The sequence below is a fragment of the Talpa europaea genome (genome assembly GCF_964194135.1).
Source record: "Talpa europaea genome assembly, chromosome: 1".
In the NCBI taxonomy this organism is placed as follows: Eukaryota; Metazoa; Chordata; class Mammalia; order Eulipotyphla; family Talpidae; genus Talpa; species Talpa europaea.
The window spans coordinates 57,078,817-57,100,346 of record NC_140073.1 but is presented as its reverse complement, the minus strand read 5'-3'; the positions used below and the strand labels follow the sequence as shown (position 1 = coordinate 57,100,346).

The window sequence follows — 21,530 nt, the reverse complement described above, 5'->3', positions numbered from 1 at the left end:
CTCCCTGTAGGTTTTATTTGCATAGCTTTGTATTCAGTTTTGCCTCCCTGCCCCCATCCTTGACTTTTAAATCACTCATTGTGAAACATGTAATGACTCTTTTGAAGTTTCAAGAGTCCCCAACCCTTATGTTTTCCTTCTCTCCTGGAGCTGGGCTAGCCAGGAAGAGAGTCCCAAAATCTCCCCTGCCATGTCAAGTTCACTTCTCTCTCCTGTTTTCCCACCTCTCCCAGGACACACCCACACCACAAGCTGTGGGTCTCTGCATCTCACACAGGGAGCACAGAAGGAAGGTCAGCATGCCTGGGCCCTGTGGCAGAGCCAGGACCCAACCCAGGGCTCTGAGTCTTCAGTTCCACATGCTTTTCCATAGACCAGGCTGCACGTGATTCTGAATGTGGACATGTTCTTTGCTGTCCAGTACAGTGTGTGACTGTTTACTTTAAGTTAATTAAAATGAAATGAAAAATTCAGTTTCCCAGTTATACTGGCCACATTTCAGGTACTACCTTGAGGCCAGTGGCTGCTGTGTAGGGAAGACAGTAGAGAATATATGCAGGCATAGAACATTTCCTGCAGCTCAGTGCTGGGCAGACAAATGCATTGATGTAGCAGTGACAAAGGCTGTTATTAATTTGCAATAGGAATGATTCACTTGGGGTTTAGAGAAAACTGGAACCTTCTATCTTTTTACAGCGGTTCCCCAGGGTCTAAAATAGCATCTAGTATATAGGGGAACCTAGTAATTTTTGTTGAAAGAATGAATGAATCTATTCATCTGTGCATGTATTTTTTGAATGTTACCCTGTGCCAGTTACTGTGCTGGGTAAAAGGGGCACATAGTTCATTTAGACATAATCCGTACCCTCAAAAGTTCCATTGTCTTGAAGGGAAAAGGGACTAGAAAGGAAATAAATGTCATAAAGTACAATTGCTAAATTGCTTATAGTCCTGAACCTAGAGGGATTTGAAATGGCAATAATCAGAACCTTTTCTAAACCTTTCCACCACGCCTTAGAATTTACAGAGATATCAACATTCATGTTCTCATTTTAATACCACCCAGCAAAGGCAGCAGACTCAGAGAGATGAAGAACAGCCCCAAAATGGAGGAAATGAATGTAGAACTTTGACTTCCTGTTCCCTTCCCATACTGACTGCATGAGAACAACACTTCCAGATCCTGGTCATTATCCCATGGAAGGAATTTTGAATTTTATCTCCCAGCTAGAATAAGAAGCTTGTGTATATCATATGAAAAGTCACAGGCAGCCTCCATACATTTGCTGCCCATAGCACCAAAGCTTGGTCTTTAAGCGCAAAGCTGGGTTGGTTCTGGCAGTAATGAGCAAACTATCCTCCACACCCCTTTCAGGAATTCATGATGTATTTCTGGATTTTTAATTTTGTACCTGGCTACAGAAGTATGTATGTGAGGGAGGCTATTCTCAAGTTTGTGTTTGCTAAGACTTTTTGAAGCTTTTGAATGCTGGCTGAACCACTGAGGTAACTGACTCTACTTCGAAAAGCAGAATAATTCCATCTCTAATTGAATAAAGGTCAACTTAGTCAATGACCTGTTTCATCTGTTATCTCTTAGGAGCAGCTGCTAGCTCAGAGGAGAGTATGAACTGTAGGAGTGTGTGGACCTGGGTTCTACTCTTGCTTCTGCCATGGACTTGCTGTATAACCTTGGGCAAGTTTTAACCTCTCTGACCTCCAAGACTGGCAGCCAGAATAAGGTGCTTCCTGGGGCATGGTGAGAAGGCACAGAATTGCAGAGATAGAGCCTTGCCTGAGCCATTGGACAAGAAGCTAGAGTTGATGTGGTGATATCACTCCAGCCCCTGTTCCTCCAACCTCCTTTTGCCAGACTAGCTTCTGATGACCCTTAAGTATCTACTCATGAGCTTTCACATGTCACCTTGCCCCACAAACAAAATCATTTGGTGTTCAGTAGCACATCCTGTGTGCCTGTGCCTGTGCTGAGAATTTCACATGCATTAGTTGACTTAATCCCACAACACATGAACAGCCAGCACTCCATTTTATATGCAGAGCCCCAGGTTAGCCATAATATGTGGATCCACATATCTCCTCGGAGACTAATGACAATTACCGGGACTATTCCTTTAGGACTCCCAGTGCCTAACCTGGTAGACCTGGTACAAAGCAGCAGCTCATAGGTCTTGTGTAATAAACAAGAGAGGAGAGGTAGTCAAGTACACAACAGGCCTCTGCATGCAGAGGCCACTAGGAAGATGACCAAGCAGGGCTGTGAGGCCTTCCCTTGGAGAAGTCAATCAGAAGGAATGGGTACCAGAAAGCCTGGATCTCTCGACAGCAGGAGGTTGGGGCATGGACACCTCCTGAAAACTTATTGCCTTGAGTCATGACATTTTACAGTGGAATCTATTCAAATATCTTCTCTCTAGTGCCGATAAGCTTTGCCCTTGCAATGTGTGCAGGGCTAAGCTCACAGGTAGAGTTTACTTGCTGGGCCGGAGATGTTCATTTAGGGAAGATGATACAATAGGTAAACTCAGCAGTGAGTTATAATAGATTAACACTGTTTCAGTAGAGGCAGTGACCAATGGAAACAGTCCCTGGCCTTTAGCTCTAAAACAGGGTCTTGAGGCCAAATTTTTGCCAGATATTGATCCATTAGTTATTAGTTGTTGCACCTTAGGGAGGTCCAAAGGATCCCTGGGAAAAGCTGTAGCAGGTTAGTAGGTGCATTTGGCTAGAGGGAATGATCTGTAACAGTTGAGGCATTTCAGAGGAACAATAAATGCTATGTGGTATTTATGTGTCTTGGTTGAATACCACAAAGATCTGAGTACTATAAATGCATTTTCTCTTTCTTGTGATTTTCTTAATAACATTTCCCTTTTCTAGCTTATTTTATTATTGGACTACAGTATGTAACATATATGCTGTACAAAGCATGTATTAATCAATTGTTATCAGTAAACTTTTTGGTCAAAAGCAGGCTATTAGTAGTAAAGTTTTATGTAAATTTTGAAGTTATACACAGATGTCTGATGGGTGGGGAAGAGGGAGGGCATCCCTAGCTCTTAAGTTATTCAGGGTTTAACTGTATAACTAAGAGTGTCAGCCATGTTTAAAATTCACTTGTCCTATTTTGAGAGCTTTGTTAAAAATAGGAAGTATGGGGCCTCCCCGGTGGCGCAGCGGTTGAGCGCTGGGCTGTGAAGCTGCCTGCAGCCTCTGCAGTGCCAGTTCGATCCCCAGGCAGCCAGGGAGAAACCCACATAGAGCAGCAGACCTCTCCTGCCATGCCCGCTGCTCACCTCAGCAGTGTGCTTCGTCAGTCTGCCTGTTCTGCTCTCAGCTCTGGCTCTGGTGAATTCTCTCACCCTCCCGCACTTCTGACTGTACCCAGTGCTTGTATAAATAAATAAATCTTAAAAAAAAAAATAGAAAGTATGATCCATAACTCTATTTACCCAGATCACAGAAAAGGTAATTTCTCAATGAGAAATAAATAACAAGCTCACTGTCAATTCCTCTATGTTATGCAAATCCTACCAATTTTTTGTAGAGAAATATAAGTTCTAATACATTTCCCCTACACTGTAGTAAAGCATCTTGGAGAAGATGATAGAACTAAAGTGCTTGTATTTTTGTTTTGTGGACTTGTAAATCTTAAGTTGCTTTAACATTAACTTCAAGATTAAAGGAAGCATCTAGAAATATTTTTTAAATCCCCAAAATTATCAGTTGCTAAACAGTCATACTTTTTCCTCAAATACAAAAGAAGTGGGTGGCAGTCAGCCAAGGGAAACTCTTAACTTGGTGGAGAAAAATGGGCTGTTATTAAATATGATAACACAAGTAAACGCTGAGGCCTCCCTTGGATCCTTGGGGCCACAGAGAAATGGTCACAGTCTTCTCCAAGCCTGTGAGCAGTTGCCAGACTACAGATGTTTGGTGAAGGTGCCCAGGCTCCAGAGTGAGCCTTTGCAGGAAACGGGGACCTCGGTGTCTCCCTGTACTGGCAGAGCTGGTGTCCAGCACAGAGTGTTTATGAGCTGGTGACTATTGACCTTGATGAAAAAAAGAGTTTGGAATCATTATGTGTGGAGAGTATTTTGAGAAGTATCTGTGAATCATCCTTTCAAATAGTTACATAGCTGTCTTTCATACAGTTCCAGCAGCTCTGAGGGCAGGAACAAATTCTCAGGATTTTCCTGAGTAGTCAGTATTACCTTTTAAAGACTTAAAAAGTGCCCACTTTCACGGTTTTGCACATCCTCAAACAGTGAAACAAAAACAGAGGACTTCTATAAACATTTTATCAAAGACAGTGTACAAATGGGAGTAGCACATGAAAAAATTGTTCAGCAAAATTAGGGAAATGGTGCCTCCCTGGTGGCACAGCGGGTTGAGTGCAGCACTGTGGGGCTGTCTGCAGACTCTGCAGTGCAGGTTAGATTCCCGGCTGGCCAGGGGGATACCCACATGGTGCGGCAGACCTCTCCCATCTTGCCTGCTGCTCCCCTCAGCAGTATATTTTGTCAGTCTGCCTGTTCTGCTCCCCACTCTGTCTCTGGTGAATCCTCTCACCTCTGGCCTGTACCCCAGTTCTTACATAAAAATAAATCTTTAAAAAAAAGTAATTAGGGAAATGCAAACAAAACCATGAGATCCCACTTCACATGCACTAGGATGGTGGTAATGAAAAACAACAGCAGTAAATAACTCATGTTGTTGAGGATATGGAGAAACTGAAACCCTGCTGTATCATGGGTAGGAATAGGACATGTTGCAGCCTCTATGGAAAACAGTTTAGAATTTTCAAAAAAAAAGTAACTTCACAGTGAGGAAACCTGACAGGCACGACTTGAGCCAGGTGATCAAGGTTGATATAAAAGGTGATAAATCATGTTGGTAGCTTGTACCTTGACGTAATGCAGTGAAAATGGTTCTTCACCTGCGATCTTCCTTCTACAAACCCGTAACCTCAGGTTAGTTAGAGAGAAAGTAAGGAAATTGTAATAAACCTTGAACTTTACTTAATAGTGATTTGTCATTATTGGTTCATTCATGCTAAAGATTGTGCATGATGTCATTAATTAATAAAGAGAAAACTGGAAGAGTGGATATATGGGAAATCTTTCCACTGTCTTCTCTAGTTCTCTGTAAATCTAAAAGTGTTCTAAAAACATATATTAAAAAAAAAGCTGTAGACATTTCCCCACTTTTCCAGGAGGATGCTGAAGTTCAGAAGAGTCAATGTATAACCAGCCTCAGATTGTCTGGCTGCTTAACTGGTAGATGAGGAATTTGAGTCCAGGACCCTTTCTGTTGAATCACAGTAACTTCTGCCTGTCTGTGGATAGAATTTCTTCTGTTCCTTGGGCTCCTACCTAACATTTATGTGTGTCTATTTCTTTCTTATACTTCCCAGGGCATGGCCTTTACACTTGAAGAAAGACTACAGCTTGGAATCCATGGCCTAATCCCCCCCTGCTTCCTAAGCCAGGATGTCCAGGTCCTCTGCATCATGAGATATTATGAGCAGCAGAAGAGCGACCTGGACAAGTCAGTACCTCAAGTCATCTCTCTCCTCCCTGGTCCTGGGCTGAGCTCTCTGTCTTCTTTGGTGTTCCACAGAGGGCTTTCTCGATATTTCTGGCTAGAAAAGGCTAAGAACTCCAAGAGATCCCAATCTCAGTCTTGCCCTCCCAAAAGATATTGAAGGACAGCACTTATTATAATGGATGTGTGCATTATGATGGATGTGCCCTGGAAAACTGGGAAAAGAAACTGAATTCCAAATTCTAGCCAATGGCATTTGGGAGGGCCCCAGGGAAGTGGTGGAGTCAGAGTCAGCACAAGAAGCTCTGATAAGGCTTCAGCAGACAGTAGCAGGGTACTCTGAAGGCATTTCACTCAGGGAAGAGGTGCGCAAAGAGGCAGGGACAGGTATGACAAGGAAGGGGTACATGGCCCTGGCGCCTGAAACAAGGGGAACGGGGGAAGGAACAGAGAAATGGACAGGTCCATTTTAGGGCCTGAAGGACAAATGGACCTTGGGTCACATATGTCGGAAGTTTATGGGGAGCAATTAGTAACCCTGTCTTTTCTCTGGGTTCTTGGGAATAGAGACATGAAGAGCCAAATTGCGGGGGTTGGGGGGTCTTCCCAAGTTTAGCTTCATCGATTTCACTAAAGAAGACAATGACCTCCCCAGTAATTTGGCCATGAATTGGCACAGCCAGTATTTGAACACAGGGGTAGCTGACTTCAGAGTCTGTGCTGAAACAGCCTCTCTGCAATGCCACAGATAAGAGGCATCAGAGCTTCGTGGCAGCAGTGCAGATGCTAATACTAGACTGATTCAAATCCTCATTCTAACCCTGAAGAGCAAAAATTATTCCACCTCTCAGAACCAGTCCCCTTCTGTATAATAAGTATATATAGATTGATGGTACCTAACTCTTAGGGTTATGGCGAAGATCAAATGCATTAGTATTTGTGACATGCATAGAACAGTGGCTGGTGTGCAGTGGGCACTCTTTAAGACATTATTAAATAAATATGCTGCCTGGCTATGGCCTCCAGCAGAAATGTAAGAAGATAAGCGTTCCTCCTACATCTCTATAGAGCTGATTGGCCAAGACTTTGGGTCTTGAGAGTGTGGCTGTCCCCATACGGGTAGCCTTCAGTGGCATGACAAGTTCATCCTGCACCCATCTTCCTATGCCCCCCCATACCATCTGTTACTAGGAAGCAGTGGATAAGCAAGTCTTTGCCAAATCCCCAACCCCTACTCCAGAAGCACTAAACTCTGAATATTATCTACATTAACTTCAAAGCCATATTGCAGTCCAGATTAAATATTCTTTCCCTTTTGTTTCTCCCACTCAGATGGGGTCTAATGGGATAGAGCAACCTGAAAAGCAAACAGAAATTGCACAGTGAACCTACCTAACAATGTGAGGTATACCTTAACGCTAAACAATCTGAACCTCCTCTCTTTTGTTACATTGACAAAGAATTAAAGTCCAAAGTAAAATCCACTTTTCCTAAAGATATTAAATTCTAAAAATGAAAGTCCCAAATCCTCCCCTCCTCTCACTTACCTGGATGCAGAAACATGTCAGACTCCAGTTCTAGAGGGTTTTTCTCCGGACGGACTCTCGCCTCTGAGCCACTCATTTTCAGTGTCCCTAGTTCATCAAGTGTTTGGGGAAATACCAAGGAGTCTCCCAGCTTCTTTTGGGAAAAGGCTGGCAAATATTTAACTGGTTCTCCAGGCAGGAAATGGGGGTGGGGAGAGCTGACTTATAGTATTTGATACATTCCATGTTATAAACACTCCCACTATAGCTGTCGATTTTGACAACCTGACATTACAGAACGCAGGACTGGGAAGAGATGTATACAAATGACTGGTTGGTATGGGGACCTTTACACGGGTAATGGCTGGAGATCATGGCTATTCTTAGCCTAAAGCCTCCCTTCCTGAGAGCCCTTCTAAAACAATGTTTAGTTCTGGGCCAGTGACATTGATGGGGAAGAAGCAGGGAGCGCCCTAAAAGGTCACAGACTTACTCAAAGTCACACAACTGGTAAACAGCAGAGCTAGGTTCAAACCCAGGACACTACCAGCAGACATGGGACAGTTCTCCCACGAGAGCACCTGCCTCACTCCACGGCATGCCTGGGCCTTGGGGCCTGCATACTCCCCTTCCCTCCAACTGTGGAGAGAAAAGTTATGTATGATACCATTTGTCATTTGCACCTCATTGTGAATTGCCCCCAGGTTTCCTCCCTCAGTGTTTTTTTGCCTTTTTAGGAGTGTGAATGAAAGGCCCTTTCCTGGCTTAATGATTTCAGGATTAGGTAAGAGGGAACAGGCCTCCTGAGATTGCTTGAAATTCAAGGACTTATGAACTCTGCATATGACAGGAACTGGTCTGGGTGGTAGGAAAGGCCAGTTCTTGCATCACTGCTGTGCCCAGTGGAGCCCTACTGCATCCCAGAATGCTGTTGTCATTCATTAATGCTCACATAATAGCCCCATAACTAACTATATTTCACCATTTTGAGAGCAGATTTGAGTCAGATAGTTTAGGTTCAGATCTCTATGAGTTATTTCACTTCTCTATGCCATCACCTCCTGTCTCTCAAAGCACACATCACAGTACCTAAACCAGTCACTGGGGGTGTTAGATGAGGTCACGTTAAACATTTAAAACAGTGCCTACACCATGTATTATAATAACAGGCACCATAAGGCAGGCAATAGATTACCATTCTCTACGATTCATGAGACCATGCTTAGGAGAGGTGGGTGACTTTGGACATTTCACTCTAAGTAGCTGAGTGTGGGCTCCCAAGGGCCTTGCGGCTGACACATGCCATCAATTAGGTTCTTGTCTCCCTTTCAAGGTACATCATTCTCATGACCCTCCAAGACCGAAACGAGAAGCTCTTCTACCGAGTGCTGACGTCAGACGTGGAGAAATTCATGCCCATCGTGTACACGCCCACCGTGGGGCTGGCCTGTCAGCACTATGGCCTGACCTTCCGCAGGCCCCGGTGAGCTGTCCAGAGGAGGGGGCTCGGGGCGGGGCTACCTCAGGGAGGGCAACCAGTTCTTTCCACTGGCCTGGCTATTTCCTCTCTGGAGGCCAGCTCCTGGTGAGATACTTGATTTTAAGCACTTGCTCAGAAAATGACCCAATGAACAAATGAACTAGCACCAGTAAGACAATAATGGAGCTTCTCTGCCTCCAAATAAAAAAGGCCCAAATGTTGTTTGGATTTGGCCTGAGAGGTATTCTGGATTGCTTTTCTCTCATCTACCTCTTACTCCCCTGAACCCCAGCTTCCCTGGTCATCTTCAATGTCGCACCAGCTCTCCTGCCAATTCAGGCGAATAAATAATGGAGTGTTAGATACCAAAGACTGAATTCTTTTGCTGAGTCAAAGAATCAGTTTTCCTTCCTTTGGGCTTGATTCAGAGTCCACTTAAAATGTCATTTAGGCAAAAATTTGGCACTATATTTTCTTTCAAAGCCAAAGAATTTCACAATAGTTCTTTTAAAAGAGATCACTTGGTTTTTACATCATGCATTCAGAACATCTATTTTTTTTAAAGATTTATTTATTTATGCATACAAGAGCTGGGGTACAAGGCCAGAGGTGTGGGTTTGGGGGGGTGAGAGGATTCACCAGAGACAGAATGGGGAACAGAACAGGCAGACCGACTGAATTACACTGCTGAGGGGAGCAGCGGGTGAGTCAGGAGAGGTCTGCTCACCATATGGGTTGCTCCCTGGCAGGCCGGGGATTGAACTCATGCTGCAGAGGCTGTGGACAGCTTCATAGGTTGCGTTTAACCCCTTGTGACACCATGTAGGCCCCTAGAATGTCTATTTTTTTTAAAGAAAAAAAATGGAAAAATTTTCAGAAATTCTTCAGTGCAAGGTACCTATTAATTAGCAACACAGTTCTAGTGCCCTAATAACCAGCTGCTTAAGTTCATTATATGTAATGAAATAGAACCCTTACTCTGCATTAGAATATGTCAAAATATAAGGCACTGTGCACAGATGTGTAATTTACATTTATGTGGAATTTATGTATCTGTATTAATTATTATGTACTATAATGAGGAACATGTAATCATGGATCTAGAACATCTTTTGTTAATTTGGTTAATTTTGTTCATTCCAACCCCGAAGCCCGAATTTGAGCATTGCAAGACAATCACAGCAAGTCCTGACACTGGGCACCCTACCTGCTGGTCTCCCTGTTGCCCTTGGCGGAGAGCAGCATGTCAAACATGGTCTTGATGGGGTGGCCCGGATGTTGAAGTGTAATCACTCACAACACACTTGTGTAATCCTTGGGGGATGAAAACAGTGGGAAGGGGTGTTTCCCTCTGTAACAGTTCTGCTCCTCAATCTGCCGCTTTCAACAGGAAAGAAGCTCCTGTCTCTTATTCTCATTCCAGAAACCCAATACTGGCAAAAATACTGGGAGATGACAGTACATTTCTGAAGGATGCAGGACTCTATTTACCACCTAGTTCCTACTCAGAAATGACCCTTCCAGGTTCTCCTCCCTGCATGGAGCCAGACAGCTTCTGTCATTTCCTTACTTTGATGCCACTAGGACCACTAAGACCAAAAAACAAGCCCAACATGTTGACAAAGCAAAGCCTGTCACAGGCGTGACTCAGAGTCCCAGGTTCTAGCTGCACTGATCTATTCCCTACACCCAAGTCCTCCCCTGGGATGCTGCTCCCCAGGCCTTTGTACATGTGCTCCCCTCTGCTTTGAGTGCAATGTTCGCCCTTTTTCCTTTTCCTGCCATCAAAACTTAGGTTCTCCTTCAAGACCCAACCCAAGAATCAACTTCTCTGTGGGCTGTCTCTGTGCCCCCAGCTGAACAACCTGAGCACTCCCTTCTCAGCCTCCTCAGTCCATCACACATATATCTCTTCCATAGTGTTATTTTATGCATTATGCATTTAATTATTTGTGCATCCATCTCCCCTAGAACGTAAGTTTCTTGAAGAGGCAAGAAACCAGGCAGGACGAAAGCCACATATTCTTTGCCAGTTCCTGGCGTTAACTGACGCTCAGGTGGGAAAGCAGCCTTAGTTGCAGACTGGGGAGCCCAGGGCCATGGCCAGCAGTGATGGCTTTGGGTAGATTTTTTTAATGAAACTAACACTGCTTACATTATTGTTGGTGTTTTGGAAGTGTAGGACCCAGCCCCCTTAGTGTACCTGCTACCAAATAACCCATAGCCCTGCCCCAAAGTCCACTGTGCTTCCTACCCTCTTTGTTCTTGGAGTTCCCGAACTCCCTTCCCACTCTCCATGCTCAGTCCCATAGTCGCCTTTCAAGGGTTATTTTTAAGTTTGACTGTATATGGCCCTTAGCTTGGTTTCTCTAGATCCCACAAATTAGTGGCACCATCCAGTGTTTGTCTTTCTCCTTCTGACTGACTTCACTCAGCATTATCCCTTCCGTGCTGCTGCCATTGTAGGAGGCTCCATTTTCTCCACATCCTCACCAACACTTTTTGTTTCTGGTCCTTACAATATAGGTCATTCTCACAAGTGTGAGGTGGTGTCTCCTTATGGCCTTGATTTGCATTTCACTGATAATAAGAGAGAATCATTTTTTCATGTGCCTGTTTGCCATTGTATGTGTTCTTCAGAGAAGTGCCTATTTACCTTTTCTGACTTTTTGTTTGGGATATTTCCTTCTTTGTGCTGAGCCACGTGAGTCATGGTAGATCTTCAATATCAGTCCCATCATCAGATGTGTGGTGCATAGTATTTTTTCCCATTCAGTAGGGCGTATGTTCACTTTAGTTACAGTTTCTCTTACTGTGCAGAAACTTTTCTGTTTAATGTATTAAGTTCTCTTTTGTTGTCCTTGATGAATCCCTAAAGACATCACTGAAGCTTGTGTCATGAAGTGTTTTGCCTGTATTTTCTTTGATGTATTTTATGTTTCAGGTGTTTCATCCAAGTCTTTTATCTGTTTTGATTTTTGTTTATGGTATGAGATAAAGATATACTTTCCATTTTTTGCATGTCGCCATCCAGTTCTCCCAACACCATTTATTGAAGAGCCTTTCCTTATTCCAGTGTATGTTCTTGGCCCCTTTTTCATTGATTAACTGTCCATATAGGTGTGGGTTTGTTTCTGGGTTCTTTGTTATCTGTTTTTGTTCCAGCAGCATGCTATTTCAATTATTATGGCTTTATGGAATAGTTTGAAGTCTGGAAGTGTGGTTCCTCCATAATTTTTCTTTTTTGATCAGGATTGCCTTAGCTATTTGGGTATTTTTATGATCCCATATGAATTTTAGTAGTATTTATTCAAGTTCTTTGAAGAATGATGGTATTGGTATTTTTATTTGGATTGCACTGAATCTGTATATTGCTTTGGGCAGGATGGGCATTTTGACAGGTGGATTTTCTCCATCCATGAGCAGGAAATATTTTTCCATTTCTTTGTGTCTTCTATTTCTTTTCACAACATCTTATAGTTAGCTTTGTATAGATCTTTTATCTCCTTTGTTAGGTTTATCCTAGATGTTTAATTTTTGATATGATTGTAAATGGGGTCACTTTCTTAATTTCTTCCTCTTCTAGTTCATTGTTTGTATATAGAAAGGCAGCTAATTTTTGTGTCTTGATATTATACCCTTCCACTTGGATAACCTGATTCTTTTGATTTGTTTTTCTGGGTGGTCTTGACGGTTTTCTATGTATACTATCATGTCATCTACAAATAATGAGTTTTACTTCTTCTTTCCCAATTTGGATTCGTTTTATATTCTTCATTTGTCTAACTACTCTAGCCAAGACATTCAATGATAAGTTGAATAGTAGTGGTGAGAGTGGACATCCTTGTCTTAGTGGAAAAGCTTTCAGTTTTTCATCATTGAGAATGTTGTTAGATATGGTTTTGTTGTTTATGGCTTTTACTATGTTAAGGTATGTCCCATTTATTCCCAGATTTTTTAGTGTTTCATCATAAATGTTGAATCTTATGAAATACTTTCTTGTCATCCTTTGTGTTTTTATCCTTCCTTTATTTGATGTGGTGAATAACATTGATTTATTTTCAGATATTGAACCACCCTGTGAATGTGGCATGAATCCTACTTGATCATGGTGCATGATCATTTTAATACATTTTGGATTTGTTTTGCTAACTTTTTTTTTGAGGATTTTGCATCTGTATTCAGTAGGGAAATTGCTCTGTAGTTTTCTTTTTTGTGTTTTTGTTTGGTCTTAATATTAGAGTTGGACTCAAAAATCCAACTTGAAGGCATTCCTTCTTTTTTAACATTTTGGAATAGTTTAATAAGGATAGGTTCCTTGAAAATTTGGTAGATCTCATTTGTGAAGCCATCTGGCTCGGACTTTTATTTTTTGAGAGAGTTTTAATTCATGTTTCAACTTTCTTGCTTATGTTTGGTTTGTTCAGGATCTCTGTTTCTTCCCTATTCAGTCTTGGATGATTCTATAATTATAAGGATTCGTACACCTCTTCTTGGTTATTGAATTTGTGAGCATATAAATATTCATAGTAGTCTCTTACTAACCTCTCAATTTCTGCAGTGTCTATTGTAATTTCTCCTGTTTTGCTTTATATCCTATTTTTTTGATACTACCTCTCCCTTATTTTCTTAGTGAGCCTTGCTAGGGGTTTGTGTGTTTTATTTTTTCAAAGAACCAGCTTTTGGGTTTTTTTATCTTTTGCTTTTTTATTTTTATTTCATTTATTTCTGCTTTCTCTGTTTCATTTATTTCTGCTTTAATTTTTATTATATCTGTTCATCTATTAACTTTTGGATGTTTGTTCTTCTTTTTCTAGGTCCTCCTCAATGTGAGAGCAAGGTTTACTTATTTGAGGTCTTTTTTGTTTCTTGATGTAGGCCCATTTACTATTTACTTCCCTGTTAGTACTCTTTTGATGTTTCCCATAAATTCTGAAAGGCTATGTCTTTATTAACATTTGTCTTGAGGTATTTTTTTTTACTTATTCTTTATTTCCTTATTAACCCAGTAATCTTTCAGTAGTGTGTTATTCAGTCTCCATCTATTAAAGGATTTTCCTGCTTTATTTTTGTATGTAATTTCTAGCTTGATACCTTTATGGGTATGATCAGTCTTTGTGAATGTGTTGATGTTTGTTTTATGATCCAAATTGTGGTCTATTCTGGAGAATGTCACATGTGCAATTGAGAAAAATTTGTAGTCTGCATTTGGAGGGGGGTGTGGCCCTGTAAATGTCTATTGGTCCATGGAGTCTAATTCTTTGTTTAAGGCTATTATATAACCCTGTTTATTTTCTCTCTAGCTGATATGTGCATTGGTGAAAGTGGGGTGTTGAAGTTCCCTCATAAACATGTTTTCTTTTTCCAATATGTGTTTGCAGAGTTAATAGTAGTTGCCTAATGAATTTTGTGTATATTACACAATCTGTTCCCTTAATCATTATATAATCCCCGGCCCTGTTTCTTATTACTTTTTATAACTAGAATTCTACTAGTTACAGTCTTTGTCTGATATGAGTATGTTATCCATGTCTTCCTTTGGGTACCAATTTTCTGGTAGGATTGTTTCCCAGCTTTTTACTTTGAGCATATATTTATCTTTGGAGTTTATGTGTGTCTCCTGGAGAGAGTAGAAGATTGAACTCTGTTTCCTAATCCAAATATATACTCTGTGTCTTTTAATTGGTGAGTTCAATTCATTTACTTTTAGAGCAATAATTGATATATGAAAGTTTATTTTTTTGTAAATATTTATTTATTTATTTATACAAGCACTGGGTATAATCAGAAGCACAGGAGGGTGAGAGGATTCGCCAGAGCGGGGAACAGAACAGGCAGACTGACAAAGTACACTGCTGAGGGGAGCAGCGGGCCACAGGAGAGGTCTTCACACTATGTGGGACCCTCGCCCAGCAGCCAGGAATCAAATCGGCACTGCAGAGGCTGCGGGCAGCTTCACAGCCCAGCGCTCAACTGCTGTGCCATGGGGAGGCCCAATACGTGAAAGTGTATTACTGCCATTTTGTCCTTAATTTTTATGTTTGAATCTTCTTCCTTTTTCAGTTCTTTGTGTATGTTCCTCTTTTCAGTTTAGATGTGAGAGCTCCTTTAATATTTCTTGGAGGAGGGTTCTAGTGTTTCAAACTCTTTCTATTTCTCTTTGACTGAGACAGCCTCATATCTGAATAAGAGACTTGCAGGATATTCTTGGTTGGCAGTTTTTATCTTTAAGTATTTGGATTATATCATTCCATTCACTCCTTGCCGTAGTGTTTCTTCAGAAAAGTCTGATGTTAGCCTGATCAGGGTAATTTTATAGCTAATCTGCTTCTCCCCGCTTGCCATTATCTATATTTTTTTGTCTTGAACTCTTGAAAGTTTCAGTACTGTATATCTTGGTGTAGATCTCAGTTTATTCAGATAATCTGGTGTTCTGTTAGCTTTCTGGATTTGTACATTTACTCCCTTCTGTAGGTTCCAGAAGTTTTCCTCCATTATTTCTTTAAATATGATGTCTGTTCCTTTTCTCTCCCTTCCCTTCTGGTAGTATTATTCTTATGGTACTTCTCTCATGGAGTCAGATAATTTTCATAGTGTTTCTTCATTTTTCAACTTACTTTCCCTTTCTTTTTCTACCCAGATTCTTTGTATTTGTATCTTCAAATAAACTGATTTGTTCTTCCATTTAATATATTCTATTCCCATAACTTTTTTCTGAATTTTTTCATCTCTAGTTCTCTTTTCATATCCAGAATCTCCATTGTTTTCTTATTTAGAGCCTCAAATTCTATCCTATTTTGGTTGATTGTAGTTCTATGGAGATTCATATGTTTTTCTGAGTTTTCTCAATGTTCTTCCATTTTGAATTTCTCTATTATGACCATTTTAAGCTCTATATCTGATAGGAGGAATATCTCTTTCATGTGTTTGAAGTTAAGTTCTGCAGATTTTTCCTCTGTGTTGTACTGTTACCCTGATGACTCATGTGGCCTTTGCTGGGGCATTCCTTCTTCCCACTATTTGCTTTAGGGGTGATGTTACTGTGGCTCGAGCTTCTGCTAGGTGTGGCTTCTCCCCCCTCACTAGTTATGGGGCTGATTAGTTGGGGTTGGTGACTTGCAAGGTCTCACAGGATCTAGTAGGGCCTAGAACACATCTGGCACCTCTCCCGTCATGGGTCTTGATATTCCCCAGTCTTTATAGTTAATTTTTTTAACCTCTCTCAGTCTTAATCTCTGCATTTACAAAATGGAGGTAACAATACTATCTAACTCAAATAATCATAAGATCAGATGTTATAGTGTGGATCAGGTACCTAGTATAAATGTTGGTATCCATTTCTCTTTAGTAACTTTCATAGAAGAAAGGAATCATTGATAAATGTAGGATCATATTATACATCTGTATTTTTGAATATTTACAAATAAAATTGAGTTATTGAACACATAGTAAACTCACTCTTTAACTATAGTGGTAAACCAAACTCAATGTTATGTAAACATACTTGATTTGACTCTTCCAGAAGTCATTGTTCCCTGAATGGTTCTTTTAGCCCTTAAGTCATGGCTCACAGCCACCACTGACTTGAATCTCAGATCTTATGGAAATATGAGGCTCTGCTCCCACCTCCTGCTCCCAAGTTGTATGGCGCCTCCTCCACACCCTCTATGGACTAGATTATAGATTCAGTTATTGGTTCTGGATAACCTCGTATCAGAATCATGACCCTGCATACACAACAGAAGGTTTAATATGCCTCCTAAGACCACTTCAGATTCCAAGGAGCAAGCCAAGACTGAATTTTAGTCAAAGAACGTCTATGGAGCAAATACTAAGTGTTGAGCATGTGGGACTCTATGAAGTTATTCCCAAAGTACAAAATATGGTCTTGACATCAAGTAAAGCACCAGCAAGTGTGCAGCCACACAATAACACTGAAAGTTACATATAAGTTAAATGGAAATAGGAGATTTAATTAGGATAAGAAATTACATAAGTACTAGGGTAAGGACAGTTCATTTTTCTTGAGGGCAGCAGGAATGCTTCCCAGAATAAATGACACTTGAGGTAGTCTTGAAGGTTGAATGGGAATTCTGTAGTAGAAAAGAAAGGAATGGCCATTCCAGGGAAGGGCTTGATTTTTATAGGCTTTATAGTCATCCAGGTGGTCAGTTCACTTTGGTATCTCTCCATTTGCTGTATCTGGTGAGGAGCACAAAGGGAGGGAAGGTAGGCCTTTATATCCATTGACTTACAATATCCTGTAAGATTAGTTTGGTAACAGTATCTATAGTCACACAGATGAGGAAACTGAGGTGGCCAGAGGAAATCAACTTGCCCAAACCAGAATTGGTAAAGTCAGAGTTCTGACTATAGGAATGAGGGGCAGTTACATCAAAAAGGTATTTAAAAGTATGGAAAATTAAATAACTTTATTTCAGTATTTCCATATTGAGAGGAGAGCAGCATCATAGCTTGTCCTGGGTTGGGCTATCCCAGAACTTGTGCAGACAAATTGCATTCCAACTGCACATGCAGGCTCTCAGCCTTCTCCCTCCAGGAAATTTTGAGATAATAATTAGTCAAGATCTAACAATTTTTGTCTAGTATGGCACCTCATGGTCAGGGTGACGGACCAAAGTGTTTGGACTGGGTTCAGCAGTTGATGATTTAATTCACCTGTTCAAACAGGACTTGAGGCAACTCATTGTACCAGCTCACATTTTTTTTACTAGACTGTCTGAGTGGGGTCCATGTGGGTGGAAACAGGGCCTTGCTGATGTCTTGAGTGCAGATATCCAGGTCAGCCCTAGTGAGTATTTCAGAAGTTGTGCATAGGATAGAAATAGTTGTGTGAGTCTTAGCAGGGAACCCACAGTTAGTGTGGAACCAGGAGAAAAGCTTACTCAAAACAAATGCTTGCAAAAGACTAGGTAATATACTAAAATACTTACATTTATTTTCTCATTTAATTACCATAATCCTCCTAAGAGACTTGTACTATTATCCTATTTGTAGATAGAAAAACTGAGCCATACATAGAGGAATAATTTGCCCAAACCAACAAAGCAGGACTCAAACCTATTCAGTCTGAATCAGAGTGTGAACAGGTAATGACTGCTCTACACTGCCCATCATGTGGTTTGGGACAGTGCACATTTGGTGGACATTTTGGAGGCAGGCTGCCTTTGCAGTTCCCAGAATGTTTGATTGCCCTGGAGGCAGTTGGGGGGGGAGGGCGGCAGGGGTTTATGATGGAGATTGCTAGATACTGTTTCCATTGTCTCTTCAGGGAGGGGTGGATCCTGGGTCTTGAGGGTGGGGCTGAGGCAGGTATGGACATACCGAAGGGTTCTTGGATTCATCCCTCACACTCAGTACAGACCTCCAGTGTGTTCTGCATGAATCCTTCTGTAGATTATTACCCAATTAAGTTATCTGACATGTGACATTCTGAACTGTTGCTCCAGGTTTACATCTGGCTGCTTTCCAGGTGTTAATTCCAAACCTGCCCTGCTCTTGAGGGAAATGAAAGTTTGAGCTCCACCCCAGTCCTGAGCCTCATCCAAGGTAGTTTTTAAAGGCTTTATGGATTAGCTGGTGAGGGGAGGACAGTCCTGAGGGGGAGTGTGCCAACTCCAGCTGCTTCTCAATTTCTGAAATTATGAACATTCCTGCCAGGTTCCAGGGAACAATGGAGTCCTCTGTGAAAGCACCTGGCCACCACCAAAGCTAATTAGGTCCAGCTGATGCTAAAATTGAACCTCACCTAGGAGTCCGCATTGCCTCACAACCTGGAGGAGATATGAGAGTAACTCAGGAGCACCTGAATTACCTGGGCAGATGAGACACAGCAGGTTTTGGGCTCTGTGGAGGCTTCCTTGTCTCTCCTGCCTCTCCCCTGGAACACCTTCATCACATACCTCCAAAGACCATAGTCTGATAAGCTTGGCTTAAGAAATGTCTCAGAGGGGCCTCCCTGGTGCAAGGGGTTAAGACGCAACCTATGAAGCTATCTGCAGCCACTGCAGCACAAGTTCGATCCCAGCAGATACCCACATGGTGCAGCAGACCTCCCCCTGTCATGCCCACTGCTCCCCTCCCCTCAACAGTGTATTTCAGTCAATCTGCCTGTTCTGTTCCCCACTCTGTCTCTGGTGAATCCTCTCCCCATACCTCTGGCCTGTCCCCCAGTTCTTGTATGCATAAATAAATAAATCTTTATTAAAAAAAAAAAAAGACATGCCCCTGAAAGTCCCTGGTGTATGACACAGAAGAGATGAAATCCAGAAGTGACAGGGGGACAAAGGGGAGCAGGAGGGAACTCAACTCAAGGAGGGGTGCTGGGAGGAAGTCATATGATGGAGCTGACTGTCAAATGTGAGGCCAACTCCCTCCTGACCAGCCCTGTCACAACCCCCATCTCGTCCTCTTGAGCCACAAGCAGTGTACACACCCCTACACCTAACATTTGCTGGCTTCTGGGGGCCCCCCAGACTATGTGGATGCTAAAGGCTTGCCTGTGGGTAGTGACAGGAGCATGGATTTTCAAAACAAGCACCTTGGCCTTGACTCTCAGCTCCTGATGAGATTCTGGTGTAAAATTGGAATAATGTCATTCATGTGGCTGCTTGTGAGGACTCAGTGAGATTCCACATGGAGATGGCCCAGCCTAGTCAGCACTCTACAGCTGTGATCTGCCCGACCCACTACCTCCAGGACCTGTCATCTGACTCTGTCCCCCGTCCAACAGCATAAACTGTAATTGCTGAGGGAATTAGTGCTCTGAAATGCCTCATACTCTGTTGTTTGCTTCAGACACCAAATGATTGGTGCTTGTGTTTAACAGCAAATTAGTAAATCCATGTGAGGGTTAGAAGACTGTGATGAATTAGAAAGGGAAGGTTCAGAAGCTCTGTGGAAGAATAACTGAGGATATTTTGAGTTCAACAAAGCAGCAGCCCTTGGCCCCAAGTCAGGTCACTGTCTCTCTCATCTGAAGAAGGTGGGTTCCTGCATACAGACCAGTGACATATACCAGGATACCTTATGATGCTCATATGGTCCTAGACTGGGAAGCTGCGTACTTTATCACTGAGTCCTAAAATGACCCCACAACGTATTTACTGCTTTACTGAGATGAAAGCTAAGGTTGAATTGTCTAAGACATTTCAGTTGAGCCAAAGCCAATTCTCTGTGTTTTATCATGTTTCACATTCAGCTACTTGTGGCCCTGTGCCATGCAACCATCCTAGGCTGGGCAGGTTCATTGTTGATTCAGGAAAACGGGAAAAGAATCTTGGAGTCTTCGGTGTATCTGTCACACCTTTAATGCTAAAGCATGTGACCAGATGCAAAGGCAGACCAACAGGCAAGGAAGCAAGCAGCAACTGTGCCTTCTAAGCCCCCTGTTCCTCTCCCACAGTCTCACACAATCTCTCTCGTGATCGTCACTGTCTCCCTTAATTGCTGGCTTCTTGGCTCAAGTGTCCATATTTATAGGTGCATTTGCCAATACTCTCTGGCTTCTCAGTCTGGGTGTCCATAATCATAGGTGTGCATGTCCCATATTTGCGCTCCTAGGTGCTTTTTGCAATAACACAATATCACATGTGGGTAATGAAACCTGGGAAGAAAGCAAAGCCTCAGTGGCAGCCATAGAGGTTAGGGCAGGAGATGAATAAGAGCCTGAGTTACTCCATGTTCCTTACACCCCGGTAAACAAAACACCCCAGACTCAAACGCTTGAATTCTTATCTTCTTATAAACTCCTGTGTACACGGGCTGGCAGGTGCACACACACAAAGGCAGCATACCATCGTGGCCAGAGGCCTCGGATTCGAGTCCAAATGAGAGTGATCAGTGTCCCGATTAGTGGTCATATCGCCTGAGAGACGGGCTGGCCACCCCTACAAAACCCAGACTACAGGAACTGTCTCCCTCGTGGGGTTGTGTGGGCTGCATGAGCTTTTTCCTTGGGGTTTCTTGATTCTCACTATGTGTTTCCTGAGTCCAGACCTCTTTTTTTTTAGGGGGGGGAGGAGATTGGAACCTTTTTAATCTTCAGGGACCTCTACCACCTCCCACATACACACATACAGAGAGAGACTCCAGAGCACAAAGCACATGCCTCTGTTTCCTCAGAGTCCACAAAAGCCATTCCTAGCCATACAGAGGGCCAGCGGGCACTAACACCTTAACCAAAGTCGCTCTGGAAAACACTTATCTCCACAATGGGAAGACCCCTGAAATCCTTTAACTGTAGTCTTGAAATACGCTGCGATCGGATTCCAATGCAGCTGGCAGCTCTCAGGAATGTGCTTGCTCTCCCTCACGACATTATTGGAAGGTATTGAAGGCAAAAAGCAAGACCAGTTGCCTCCTCCCTGTGCTCAGGCACCAGAGCATTGATTCCTTTGGCTAAGTCTGCTCCAAGTCCACACAAATAAATGTCATTTCCTTCAACATCATCTCATTATTACATTGATGAGATAGGGGTTGGGGTGAGGAAACATGAATTCCTGGTAAAATCACTGCCTGTGTAGAGTTGGCCTGTTCTCCCCACATCTGCATGGTTTTTTCTTCAGGAAGTCTGGTTTCCTCTCCCATCCCAAAGCTGTACATGCTAAGTTTATTTGCATGTGTCAGTTGTCCCCATCGGAGAAAGTAAGAGTGTATGGTACACCCTGAAATGGAAGGATGTCTTATCCAGGGTTGGGTCCCAACTTGCACCCTGAGCTTCTGGAATGAACTCCAACCACCTACTACCCTAAACTAGAACATTTGGGCTGGAAGATGAATAAACACAAGAGTGAATAAATGAATGCAAATTATTGTTTTATACTTGAAGTGTTTTGGGTCTTTGAAAGTTTGGAGATGTTTTTGTGACCAGAATATGCCCTAGGACTTTAATTCTTGTTTCTAGCAATTAACCCATGGTAAATTTGGCTTCATCTTAC

The 21,530-nt window shown here is 42.3% G+C and overlaps 1 protein-coding gene across 1 annotated transcript in view; it reads left to right on the top strand.

The window, feature by feature from the left end:
* Positions 1-21,530, top strand: part of ME3 (malic enzyme 3) — a gene marked incomplete at its 3' end in the record, with an annotated part of 220,180 nt that overhangs the window by 88,416 nt on the left and 110,234 nt on the right. The window contains exons 2-3 of the mRNA XM_084250209.1: positions 5,435-5,568; positions 8,425-8,574. Coding sequence (XP_084106335.1) covers positions 5,435-5,568; positions 8,425-8,574 — 284 coding nt within the window. The remainder of the gene's footprint in view (positions 1-5,434; positions 5,569-8,424; positions 8,575-21,530) is intronic.